Raw genomic sequence first — 12,267 nt, 5'->3', positions numbered from 1 at the left:
TCTTTTTGTTGTCTCCTTTTTTTGTCACGATTATATAATTATTAATGTTGTCGTTATCATTATTATTACAATACTATTTTATTTCGATTATTAAGCTCATCTTATTTCAGCCCATGGATTTTACCTTCTCTCTGATTCTCCTCCCCATCCCACTGAGGGGGGTGGGGAGAGGTGGGCAAGCAGCTGTATGGCACTTAGTTGCTGGCTGGGGTTAAACCATGACACCATATCAAGTACCACTTAATATAATATGCATTTGAGAGAGGCAGGCGTTATGGTAATTAAATGCATGTGCAATAGCAAAAGAATTCCTTTGCTTTTTCCATAAAACTTCTCCAAATTAAGAGTCACTTGGGGATGCAGTGTTCCATATATTTCCAGCAACTGATCTGTGCTAGGAGTTGCTGATATCTGTGAGATACACTGCTTATACACAAAATTAATTTCAAAATATGCAATCATCAAATACACTGAAAAATATTCATGAGCTGGTTGCATGTCATGTACGCTGTAGTAACTGTATGTGTAGTAACAGTGTTCCTGGTTTGATTCCAGCATTTCCAGTCTGTGCAGAAAGGAACTGTAAGATCCACATAAAAATAAACGTCACTGTAATAGTTTAAAGAAAGTGTAAGTGCTTGGATGTGTATGCACACACTGTATAATACATAATGTGTTGGACTTCTAAACCACACATCCCACTGAACAATAGGATTGTGACAGACCGTTTTAGCTGATGCTCCTGGTAAGCTTATGGTGTGAATGCATAAACAGCATAGTTCAAGCCTCAGGTAGGCTTCATTATAGAGCAGAGAAACAGGCTATTTTCTATCCCATTCTCTTAAAAAGTTAGCAAAGCAAACCAGTTACAGGCAACTAAGGCATTCAGTACTGTTTGCAAACACCTGAAGGTGCTTAACTGATGAATTGTATATTTTTCTTAATTAGCTTACACTTGCTGGTTTTTATAGTTTTTCTGATAAATCTGCTCTTTTCTGAAGTATTCCTATAGGTATTTTAACAAAATGGTTACCTTGCATTACAAAAAAATTTAATTTTATTCAGTTTCATAGATCTGTCAGCTTCCTCAGAAGTGAGTAAAAGGTGGCTTCTGGTTCTGAGGTGTTTTAAGCTTTGACGCCCACTCTCCAGTGAAAAAAAACATTAACTTGGGGAATATTTTTAGGAATTTCTTGGTGGTGTTAGGGTGAAGTTCCTATATTACTGCTTCAGATTCTCCAGACACATAGTTTCCTGTATTTCTGCTTCATAATCTCCATTGCACATGTAGTTTAATATATATGGTTGGCTTATCTCTGTTCTATCATCTACATGTATAGAGAACTTGCACTAAATGTGCTGTGCCTTGTATGTATTGGGGGTACTGTATGAGCCACCAACACAGCAAATGTGCAGGAGATCCAGCCTACCCAAGAAGAGCTTGGCTTATCAGACGTGTTCTCCTCTTGATGTTCATGTGTGCAATATGTCCAACATCTTGAGAAAGCATCAAGTTTTGTGTGGGCTTTGTGCTATTTATGCATTGGACATGCTGTGGATTAATTGCATCTGATACATCCACTGCTCTGCTTCTGGGTAAGTGATATGGCATGCGGAGATCCCAGACAAGCCTTCAAAGTCTTTATTTTCCCTTTGAATTAACATTTTTAGGTGTGTGTGTGGGGAAACCAAAAGCCCAAACCCAAACGAAAACCAACAAAAAAAAGGAGGAGCATATAGGAAAGTCCAGATATAAGACTATTTTCATGGCAATTTCTCTTAGTGCAGATAACTTCAAAGTTGCAGAAATACCACAGTTTGCACAATCCTAGCAGCACAAAATGTCTAATCCACCTGCCTGCCTGCCCCTGACGAGGCAGGCTTCGCTATCTGAACTTTCCACACTCAGCTATCGATTTTCTTTCCATATGCTAGTCTTCAGCTTAAAAACAGTGATCAGTTAGGGCATTCCTGTCTCAGAACTCATGCTGCCAACATTTTAATTTTGATAAGAAAGAGCAACCAACACAGTCCTGAAGCACAGAAAGAATAAAATTATAGATTCCATTTGAGATGCATGGCTTTTTCTGTAAATGGAGGCTTTTCCCTTTAGTTGTTGGGTTTTGTGTTTTGGGTTTTTTTTTTTTTTGATAGTCTGATACTAAAGACACTGATATTTGCCAGTACATTTCACTGTTAATGTGCCATTTGTAGTCAGAGGAGCACCTAACACTTGCTAGCAAAGACAAACCCACATGCCACATAGGTGCCGTTGTCACAGTGGTTTTCACATGTGAGTGAGTGAGAAGGCAGCTGTATGTGTATTTTCAATGCTGGCATGGTTCTTGCCACTTTCCCTGCTTGTTAAACGTTTAAGGCTACATAGTTATGGACTTTTCATCCTTTTATAAACTTCTTGTGAGCAGCTTTATTGGTTGGTCTCTGGTAACCCACCAGTTGCAGAGTGGGAAGCATCTGTAGAGTAAACAGCGACTTTGTTCCGCAGAGAAACAGTGGCGATAAATCTTCCACAGCTGTGGATGGAAACCATGAAAAATCCCAGGGCTTTTGATAAAACTAGTTCCCGCTGACACGTTTGCCGCCACGGGGAGGGGACAGCGGCTGGGGTGGGTGTCCCATCCCGGGGCCGTGGGCGCTGCTCCGCCCCGAGTGACCGGCCGTGGAGCGTTAGCAAACCGGATTAACGCACGGCTCCGAGACGGCGTCTTTGAATGCTGAACCTCGGTTTCCCCGTTCCCCACAGCCATTTGCATGAGGAAGGAAGAACGGCCAGAACGCCGCGGAGTACCCCCCTCCCCGGGGAGCTGCTGCGGCCGGTGCCCGCGGGCTCCGGGAAGGAACGAGCATGGGAAGGGCCGGAGCGAGCTCCCGCCCCGGCAGCGCTGCCCCTGCAACGGCTGCGGCTTCAGCACCGCACTCTGATCCGTCTGGGCTGCCCTCCGGTGCCCGCCGGGCTGCTCTGCCCGTGCCCGCCGGGGCTGCCCGCCGGTGCCGCTCTGCCCGTGCCCGCCCCCGCGGCCCGCCCGAGCGCCCCGCCCCGCCGCTGCCGGAGCTGGTGCGCGGGGCCACGGCGCCACCGTGTGGTCGCGCGGCGGAACGGCGCCCTGCCGGCGGCGGCCTGGAAGCCGCTGGGACGGGGGCGGGTTGGGCCCGGCGGCGGGGCCGCACCGAGGGCCGGGGCGGGGCCGGGAAGCCTGAAGCCGGCCCCGCCCGCCCCCGCCGGTCCTCCGGGAGATGGCGGCGGCTGCTTGGCTCTGTCTCTGCTTGTTGGGGCTTCCCCGCCGGGCCCCGGCGTTCGCCCCGCAGCCGGCGGCGGGGCCCGGAGGTGCGGCGGGGCCGCGGGCGGGGCGCCTGTGGCGGGGCTCGGGCCGTGCCTCCGGGCGGCCGTGGCGGGCCGTGCCTCTGCGGGCCGCAGCCCAGCCGGCCGCCTCCGAGAAAAATCCGTGTTTAATGAATTTTTAATCAAACGCCGCCGGAGGCATGCCTGTGCCTTAACGCCCCTCGCGAAGCTGCGGCAGCCGGTGGGACCGTAACGCGCCTCCCGGTGCCCGGCCCCGTCCTGAGCGGGGTCCCGGAGCGGGGGGTGCTGCGGGGACGGGAAACGCACCGGGGCCTGGCCGGGCCGAACGCGGGCTCCATGTGTGAAGGAATTAATCCCACTATTTACATTCCCTTACACAGATGTTAGATGTTCTTGCTGGTTTGTTGTTTTTATTTTTTGAATTTTTAAGTATACTTAAGGGTTAGAAACTGCTAAGTCTGCACAAAGTAGCCTCAGCTTACTGGAGCTGCAGTTAATACGTTCCTAATTCTGTTTCTTTGCAGATGGCCTGAATGTCCTGTTGATAGTCGTGGATGATCTGCGCCCTGTGTTGGGCTGTTACGGGGATAAGCTTGTGAAATCTCCAAACATTGATCAACTCGCTTCTCAAAGCGTTGTGTTCAGCAATGCGTATGCACAGGTGAGGTAAATCACTTAACGTGAAGGTTTTCTCCATGCAAAGTAGTTGCTGGTTTTGTCACCGGAGGTGCTGGGCAGGCCGCTGGGAAAAGCAAGTATTTATTAACCATAAGTATTTCCAATAGAAAGTAAATGGTCGGGCTGAGCTGTGCTGTATGGACCTTCTTCTTCACTAAGGTGAGAAAACTATGAAAACGGAACATTTGAGTGTAGTCCTCGGAGGAGTGTAAGGTGACTCAAGCATTTTCACTGTTAGCAGCGAAGAGATACTTAAAAATGCTGTTTTACTAAATAAGAATTCTTTTTTTCTACTGTTTGTAACAGATCATATTTTAATTTTTTTTTTCTTTCTTTTGAGGTAATCTATCCTATAGACTTTTATGAAAGGACAGACTGTGTGGCAAGCATCACATACAGGACTCAAAATCTCACTAATTGTTCTTTACTTGAATACTTTGCATAGGATGCATACGTTCCCAACTTTCTCTCTGCTGAGAAACTAGAAGTTTGAGCCTAATTCTGACCAGGGATTAGGAATTTAAAGCAATAACTCTTGGCCCTTGCCAATCTGAAATGGATTTGGTGAGGCCTTTGCACCATAACCTGAACCTTCTATATGTTTATTCTTGTCATTACTCTTAAGGCAGTCCAGATGAACTAGATTTTGGGCTTTTGTCAGCACAATTCGTCTGCTGCTTCTGCTTAATTCTGTGTGAGCTGCTAGATTTCAAAAGCACTGTCTTTAACACAACCTGACCTTTATCTTTTTGTGCTACTACCTTCATAAGGAAAGCTTTTAGTGCTTATGAATTGGTTATTTGAAGAAGAATTATAGAGATGTAAATTTATATCTTGCTAAAAGTTTGCAATAGGGAATTGGTATTTTTCATGAGGATGCTGTTCATTCTAGCTTGAAGTGATATGAAACACTTTCACTGCGTTCCTGAGCCTTCTGATGTTTTGCCCAGCTACACCTAAGCCAGTTTGTATGTGTTTTGTTTTTTGTTCTGAACTGATTGTCTTTTTGTCTGGCTCTCTCCTCAGCAAGCCGTGTGTGCTCCCAGTAGAGTGTCGTTTCTTACTGGACGCAGACCTGATACTACCCGACTGTATGATTTCTACTCCTACTGGAGAGTACATGCAGGAAACTATTCCACAATGCCCCAGTATTTCAAGGAAAATGGCTACATGACCCTATCTGTGGGGAAAGTTTTTCATCCTGGTATGGTTTGAATTGTCATCTCCTTAACATAACATGTGCTTAATGTGTATATTCTCACAAACATATAAGTATCAACTGATTCTTTCCTATGTTGACAACTGAAATCGTAATAATGAGCCAGATTGTACAAAGATTGTAGGTTGTCTTTAAGCCTTGGTTTTAAATCTTAAGGTATTAGAGATGAATATATTAGATGACTTATCTAATGAATATTTGCACATCTTGTCTAGGGATTGTGGGAACAAATGTCTTAACATTCTAAAAATATGTCTGGAAGTGAGGTATCCACCGAAGATGAAATTACTGAACAGGCTCATTGTCTTAGCTCTGCATATACATATGTCATGTTTCGTAATAGGCTGGCTGTCTGGATAGGAGATATAGAACGTGTGGCTAATACTACCAAATAAATAGGAAGTTAGTTCACTAGTTAAAAAGCAATGACACTACTGAGTTGAACAATAATGCAAAACTGACCCTCTTTTTGGTAGTTCTTTATCCCAGAACTAAACTTGTGTGGATATATGGACTTCTGGTTGATAGTAAAGCTAATTAAGGATGTACATGAAAACTGTGATTAATGATGCTTTTTTGGTGGGGTTTTTTTTGTTGTCATTCCCTGAAGTTAGGCTCTTCAAGAGGCTTGAGTCTCCCTTACCCGTCCAGAGTGTATTTCAGGAAAAAATGTCTGTCTGAAACTTTTTGACTTTGATTTCTTGATTTTCTTTTTCTTAATGGTCAAAAATAATTTGAAATGTTTCTTCATTTAGCATATTTAATAACCCACCCCCCCACCCCACCCCCCAAAAAAAGCCAAACCCCCAAACCAGACGAACAACTGGAAACAAGATAAACTTGTGTTTGAGCTCTTCCTGGTTAAGTGAACTATTAGAGCATCTCTAATGATTTCCCCTTTTCAGGGATTTCATCCAATTACAGTGATGACTACCCATACAGTTGGTCCATTCCACCCTTTCATCCTTCAGCTGAAAAGTATGAAAATGATAAGGTAAGGGTGATTTGTGGGACCTTAACAGGTCAGAGTTGTCAGGATGTAATCAAGTTCCCTGTGTCAAGCACAGGCTATATTCTGTGGTTTATGAGACTACAACCTTGTGCAGGGAAACAGCTGCTTTGATATTGTTTTAGTCTTTCAACAGAAGGCCTGTCTCCAGTTGTGTGTCACGCTAATCCATGTGCCCATCCTGCTGATGTGTTAAGTATTTCTAAATTAGTATTTGGAAACTTAAGTTACTGAGATATAAAAGTGCTTGCAAGAAAGAGTAATCTTAATTTGTGTCTAGATCGTTAATTCCTTTATCTGGAAAGTGCAGTTGTCAACTTCTGTGCTAATCTTGCTCTGCTTAGTAAGTGACAAAACATTGTCAATAGGCTTGGTGAACTTAATTCAATAAAGAGCTCAGGGCTGAAGGGGTGGAGGGGGAGGAATCCTCGAGTATCTGTTACTATATTATCTGATTCAGTTTTCTGGAACGTTTGTTACTCTTAAGCGTGGCCCAAAAGAATCTGTTTTATGTTTATGCCAATGTTGCGATAGCATCACGTGCTGGTATCTATATGCTACAAAGCTAGAAGCTCCAGCCATGAGGCTACAGACAGCCTTGGAGATGCCTTGTTCTGGCATTTACTGCTGAAAAAGGCTGGTTTTAACAGCAACAGTATTTGTATCCATGACATACTTTTCTTTATGTTCATTTAGCAACTCTCCCTAATACCCTGCTGAGGCCACCTTTTCCTGGCAACTGTTTAGTCTAACTTATCTTTCTTCACTGATTATACAACAGCCACTGCTGGCATTGGCTCAGAAATGAAGTCATTAGCTTCCAGGCAGCTTTCTATGAGCTCTTGGGATCAAAAGGAGTAAAAATGCATGTGTGTAGCATAACCAAATTCTGCCTTCTTGCCAGTAGGTCAGACATACTATTCATCATAGAAGCTGTGTGTTTTCCCATTTGACTACATTTAATCTTCTGCCTAGCTTTAGAGAGGATTCTGCTTTTCCATAGACATGGAAGTTGCATTCTTCAACTTCTGAAGCTGTCTGCTCACTCATCAATGTACTTGGCACCTCTAGTGTTTGTATATATTATGAAATTTCTTTTCATATCCAATCTGCAGTCTTTTGTCGTTTGTCGGTAGAAAGATTGAGAAACAAATTAGTTTGAAAGTTACGGAACAGAGGATTTCTTCTTTGTTTTTACAACTTCCATAATTAACTCTTTTTTTTTTTTTTTTTTTTTTTTTTTAAGACTTGTAGGGGAAAAGATGGAAAACTTTATGCTAACTTGGTGTGCCCAGTAGATGTGACAGAAATGCCCAGTGGTACTCTGCCTGATATTCAGAGCACTGAAGAGGCCATACGCTTACTGAATGTTATGAAAACCAACAAGCAAAAATTCTTCCTGGCTGTCGGTTACCACAAACCACATATCCCACTGAGGTACCCTCAGGTGAGGGAACTGGAGCCTGCAGGGAAAGGAACTTAGACGTTACTTTTGCTTTTCAAAGGTGTTCCCACAAATGCATTATTGCTATTGTTTCTGGAAAGCAAGCTGAAAACCAGCCTTGATTTGGTGTAACTTTAGCAGTCGCCTGTGGTGCATTTTAGAATGCTTAATGAGGATGAGTTGTGACTGCTCAGCCAAAAGCCAGGCTTCTACCTCTTTAAGAGTGACTGCTGTTGTATGGAGATAGTGTTCAGCTTGATGGAGTATGACATAATGAGGCCTTACAAGATCTTGTACTCCATTCCCTATTTGAGTTGGTGGCAAAACTCCTACTCATTTCAGAGGAAGTGATGTTGAACCTCTTATTTTTGTGTTGCTTTGAGATACAGGAGGCTGTTTTTAGGCACTTACTAACTCAGTATTTTTCAGGAATTGCTTGGGACTGACTAGCATAGCATTGCTTTTACCCTCTGGGAGAAGGGGAGTGAAACCTTGCAAACTGTAAGAATATTAAAGGGTCATGCAAGGGGAAATGGTTGCTGCTTTACAACAGTAAGTTTGCAATAGACCTTAATGCTGAGGGCAGTTTTTATGTGTGTTTGTATTGTAAAGGAATTTCTCAAGTTGTACCCCTTGGAAAATATCACATTAGCCCCAGATCCCTGGGTGCCTGAGAAACTACCTTCTGTGGCGTACAACCCCTGGACGGATATCAGGCAGAGGGATGATGTGCAAGCATTAAATGTTAGTTTCCCCTATGGACCACTTCCAGATGACTTCCAGGTAAGCTGTCAGTACAGTGCACTGAAGTCAAACTGCCTTAACTTGTTCAAATGCAAGGGACCAGTCAGCTGCTCTTAGATGTTCCCCAGTACTCAGCAACTGACAGTTTGCAAATACTGTGAATTCCCTGCCTTGCACACTGTCTCCTCTACCCTTGTATGCAAACCTTTGCTGTAACTGCAGTCAGGCTAGCGTGTGTGGGGAGGAAGAGATCAGCCATCAGCTAGTGGTAGTAGTATGTGCTCCTGGTTTGTATATAAGGGAATGTTTGTAGCAGCTACCAATGTTGTGTTTGTTTCATTATCTGAATCTGTTTATCTGCTTCAAGCCATCACTTGGTATATCTTCTTTTGCAAGATTTTTCCTTTACTTTCCAGTGCTTATGCCAAAATAAGGTGCACTGGCTGGATGCTGAGAGAAGCAGGGCTGATTGGTTTACAACATCTTGCTTGAAAAAACTTCTGGGAGATAGAATTTTCTAACTTCCCCCTCCCTGTTTACCTTTTCTGGGATGTTAATCAGGCTACAGCCACTTAAAAAAGATAAAGTTTTACAAGTAAAGTCCTTTAGTTCATTTGCTTACACAGCCCTTCACTGGTTCTCCTGTGTGTGAATCTGGGGAAAAGCTAACTTTTCTCCCCTCCCCTGTTTTCTTAACTTGTAGCGTCAGATTCGTCAGAGCTATTATGCAGCAGTTTCTTACCTGGATATGCAAGTTGGCCTGCTCTTGAATGCTTTGGATGATGTAGGGCTCTCCAGTAGCACAATAGTAGTTTTCACTGCTGATCATGGTAAGCATTTAAATTTTTCTCCAGCTCTCTGCTAATAACTTAATTGTGCAACTCAGTGCTGGCATTTTAATCAAGTGTGTGTTTATATAATGTACAGGAGAGCTGCCATACCTTGTATATCCGACTGGTCTGGCTGCTCTAATTAAAAGGACTGACGGAGGCTTCTGTGGCTGTATGGTTCTGTCCCCCTGCAGGCACCTCTCTTTAATTAGGTTGAGGGTTTGCTAGTGAGTGATGAGACTGCCAGGACACTGGACTGCGTTTGCTGTATTCCCACTGCCTACCCAAGGAGCGACAGCTGCTGGGAGCAGTGCTGTGAGAGGACAGCGACTGCTCCTCCCCCTTTACAATTTGTGGAGAGCCATCTGGTATAGTGGGTGACAGGCTTTGTCGTTAACTGCTGAAGTGTGTTTTCTTGCACTTGTCATTGCTCCTTGCAGAGCATCTAAACTAACAGCAATATGGCTCATAATTGAGGTCTTGCACAGCCTGGATCCTAGTGGTAAAAAACTGAATTTAAATCATGGGACAAATACCTCAAGCATTTAATATTTGTTTCAATATTCTAATATTCATTAAATATTCCCTCCCTCCCGCCCCGATCCCTTTAATTGGGGGATGAATTAGCTGACTTAAAACAAGATATGGCTTAACTACATTTCAAGTCACATTTTGAGTTAATTTGGGTTGACTTCTGTGAGTGTGTGTGTATAAACAAGCCCTTATGTGTTGCAGAGCAACAGAATTAATACTCCAGTAATAAAGTGACTCTAGATGTTCCTTCTGACTTGCCACTTTTTTTGCAACTTGGACTTTCTGTTGTAAACTGAAATCCGCTTTTCCTTGGTGTGGTTGTCTGTAAACAGTTGGTGTTTCCAGCACCATGGCTAGCAAAGTGATCCAAAAACCCCATGTGTTAACGTAGCTGTCATGGAGCTCCTTTGTCTTCCCCCGAAGTGAAGTTGGCAATAAATCTGCCTGGAAGGAAGTCATGTTGGCATCTCTTCCAAGAGGAAGAGGAGAGCTGAAGAGTTTTCATCTCTATTGCCTCCTCAGGGGTAACATCCTGATATGGCAGTCTGGCATAGATAGCAGCCTTAGCTCCAAGGGATGTTCAGTTACAGTGTTAACAGGAGTAATGGAGAGCTGGCAACTGCCCAGAATTTAAATGAGTGCTTTCTGGAATTGATCTGGAGACTTGCAGGCACTGACACACAACCCAGTTCCTCTTTGCTACTGCTTTAATGCTGATTTCCTAATTCTAATCTAGAGTAGGGGAAATAAGGAAAGGTGTAATTATTTCCTTAATAAGAGTATCAAGCTGCAAGGTTTAGGTGGCTGTTGAAATAGCTGTCCCATCAGAGAAAAATCTCTTTGTAATTAAATACAGATTGTTATTTGCCTTTTAATATAACCTTTATAACAGACCAGTGGCCTTAACAGCCAGAGTCAATTTACAGTGAAAAAAATTTACTACTAACCCAGTATCTGCTCTGAATTGTATTCTTTGTCATCTAGGATGGTCCTTGGGAGAACATGGTGAATGGGCAAAATACAGCAATTTTGATGTTGCCACCCGTGTGCCGCTGATGTTTTACGTACCAGGAATGACAACTTCCTCTATTAGTCGAGGAGAGAGGGTCTTCCCCTACCTTGACCCTTTTAGCCATATTTTAGGCTTGGTACCTCAAGGTAAATTTCCACCATTTATTTTTTGTTTGCAGTGGCAATACGTAAAGGAAAGGTGATGTAATAATACTCTGCCTACAGGCAGCTTGAGTCAGTGTCATTGGCTGCGCTTCTTGTACTGATGAGGGAAAAGATGGTGAAGGGAATCCTTGGACACAAACTTCCACTTTGCTTAGGTTTGCTTTAGTGGAAACAGCTAGATGTCTGCGTTAACACAGTGATTTATTTTTGTGTGGTGTAGATGTCTAAAAGGATACTTATACTACCTTTTGTAGTGGTGGAGGCTGTCTTTCCAACAGTGATTAGTAAACATTCTCTGTGTAGTATCTGTACTTAAAATGGTGGTGCTGGAAACTGTTTTGATGGAGGCACTCTTGTGTTAAAGCAAATCCCAGTGTCAATAGTCTGTCATTGTGAAGAGATTTTTTCAAAGTAATGAGCATTATCATCTTGAAGGCTGCACATTTTAGAAAAGAAAATGGTAGCAAAAATCTTCTTGTTAAAAATACATCATAAATGCATAGACTAGCATCTTCAGAGCTAATTGCCACACCTTAATTGTCTTGATTTTCACAAATCTAGTACAAAGCACTTTCAACAGAACACGAACTAAAGTTATCTAAAAAGTTTCTAAAATGTTCTGCCAGTGTCTGTCAACTGGCATGTTCTGTAACTTGTATTTTGATGTTTCTTGTAGGGCAAAGCAAAAAAGTGGTTGAGCTTGTGTCTCTGTTTTCAACGCTCGCTGAACTTGCTGGCCTGCAGGTTCCTCCTGTGTGCCCAGAGACTTCATTTCATGTTGCACTGTGCACTGAGGGGGCAAGCATTGTCCGGTATTTTAATGCCTCTGAACAGAATGTGGAGGAAGAGAAGGATGGGTATGATGACGCTTACAGGTGTGTTAATGAAGAACCTGTTGCTTTCAGCCAGTATCCCAGGCCTGCAGACACTCCTCAGTGGAACTCTGACAAGCCAAAGCTGAAAGACATCAGAATCATGGGCTACTCCATGCGTACAGTGGACTACAGGTATACTGTATGGGTTCAGTTTTATCCTAACAACTTCAGTGCTAACTTTGAGGATATCCATGCAGGAGAGTTGTACATGGTGGAGACTGATCCAAACCAGGACTATAACATCTATAACAATACTTCACATGGTGGTTTGCTCAAAAAGATTCTTGGCTTCCTGAAGCACTAGGGTTCAGAAACCTCTTTGTGCATGCTCTTGCAACTGAAGCAACACTTGCTTTTTTATAAAAAACTTTTCTGTTGTACAGAGGACACTTGGATCAAATTAAAATCCTGTTTGTATCAAAACACTAGTTATTGC

General features: G+C 43.3%; 1 protein-coding gene across 10 annotated transcripts in view; it reads left to right on the top strand.

The window, feature by feature from the left end:
* Nucleotides 1–12,267, top strand: part of IDS (iduronate 2-sulfatase) — a 91,645-nt gene that overhangs the window by 17,913 nt on the left and 61,465 nt on the right. For 4 of the 10 annotated variants that reach the window (XM_080365759.1, XM_080365760.1, XM_080365757.1 and 1 more), the window contains exons 1-9: nt 3,232–3,346; nt 3,847–3,983; nt 5,027–5,204; nt 6,125–6,213; nt 7,475–7,675; nt 8,285–8,455; nt 9,120–9,246; nt 10,765–10,938; nt 11,633–11,963. In XM_080365759.1, coding sequence (XP_080221885.1) covers nt 3,256–3,346; nt 3,847–3,983; nt 5,027–5,204; nt 6,125–6,213; nt 7,475–7,675; nt 8,285–8,455; nt 9,120–9,246; nt 10,765–10,938; nt 11,633–11,963 — 1,499 coding nt within the window. In that variant the 5' untranslated portion in view covers nt 3,232–3,255. Of the gene's footprint in view, nt 1–3,041; nt 3,984–4,107; nt 4,160–5,026; nt 5,205–6,124; nt 6,214–7,474; nt 7,676–8,284; nt 8,456–9,119; nt 9,247–10,764; nt 10,939–11,632; nt 12,260–12,267 lie in introns of those variants that run through there. The other 6 variants (XR_013923846.1, XM_080365755.1, XM_080365754.1 and 3 more) reach the window with 5 other exon arrangements.

The sequence above is a fragment of the Falco punctatus genome, assembly GCF_963210335.1.
Source record: "Falco punctatus genome assembly, chromosome: 15".
NCBI classification, from domain to species: domain Eukaryota; kingdom Metazoa; phylum Chordata; class Aves; order Falconiformes; family Falconidae; genus Falco; species Falco punctatus.
Note: the sequence above shows the minus strand (reverse complement) of the source record. Positions and strands in the feature narration are given on the sequence as shown.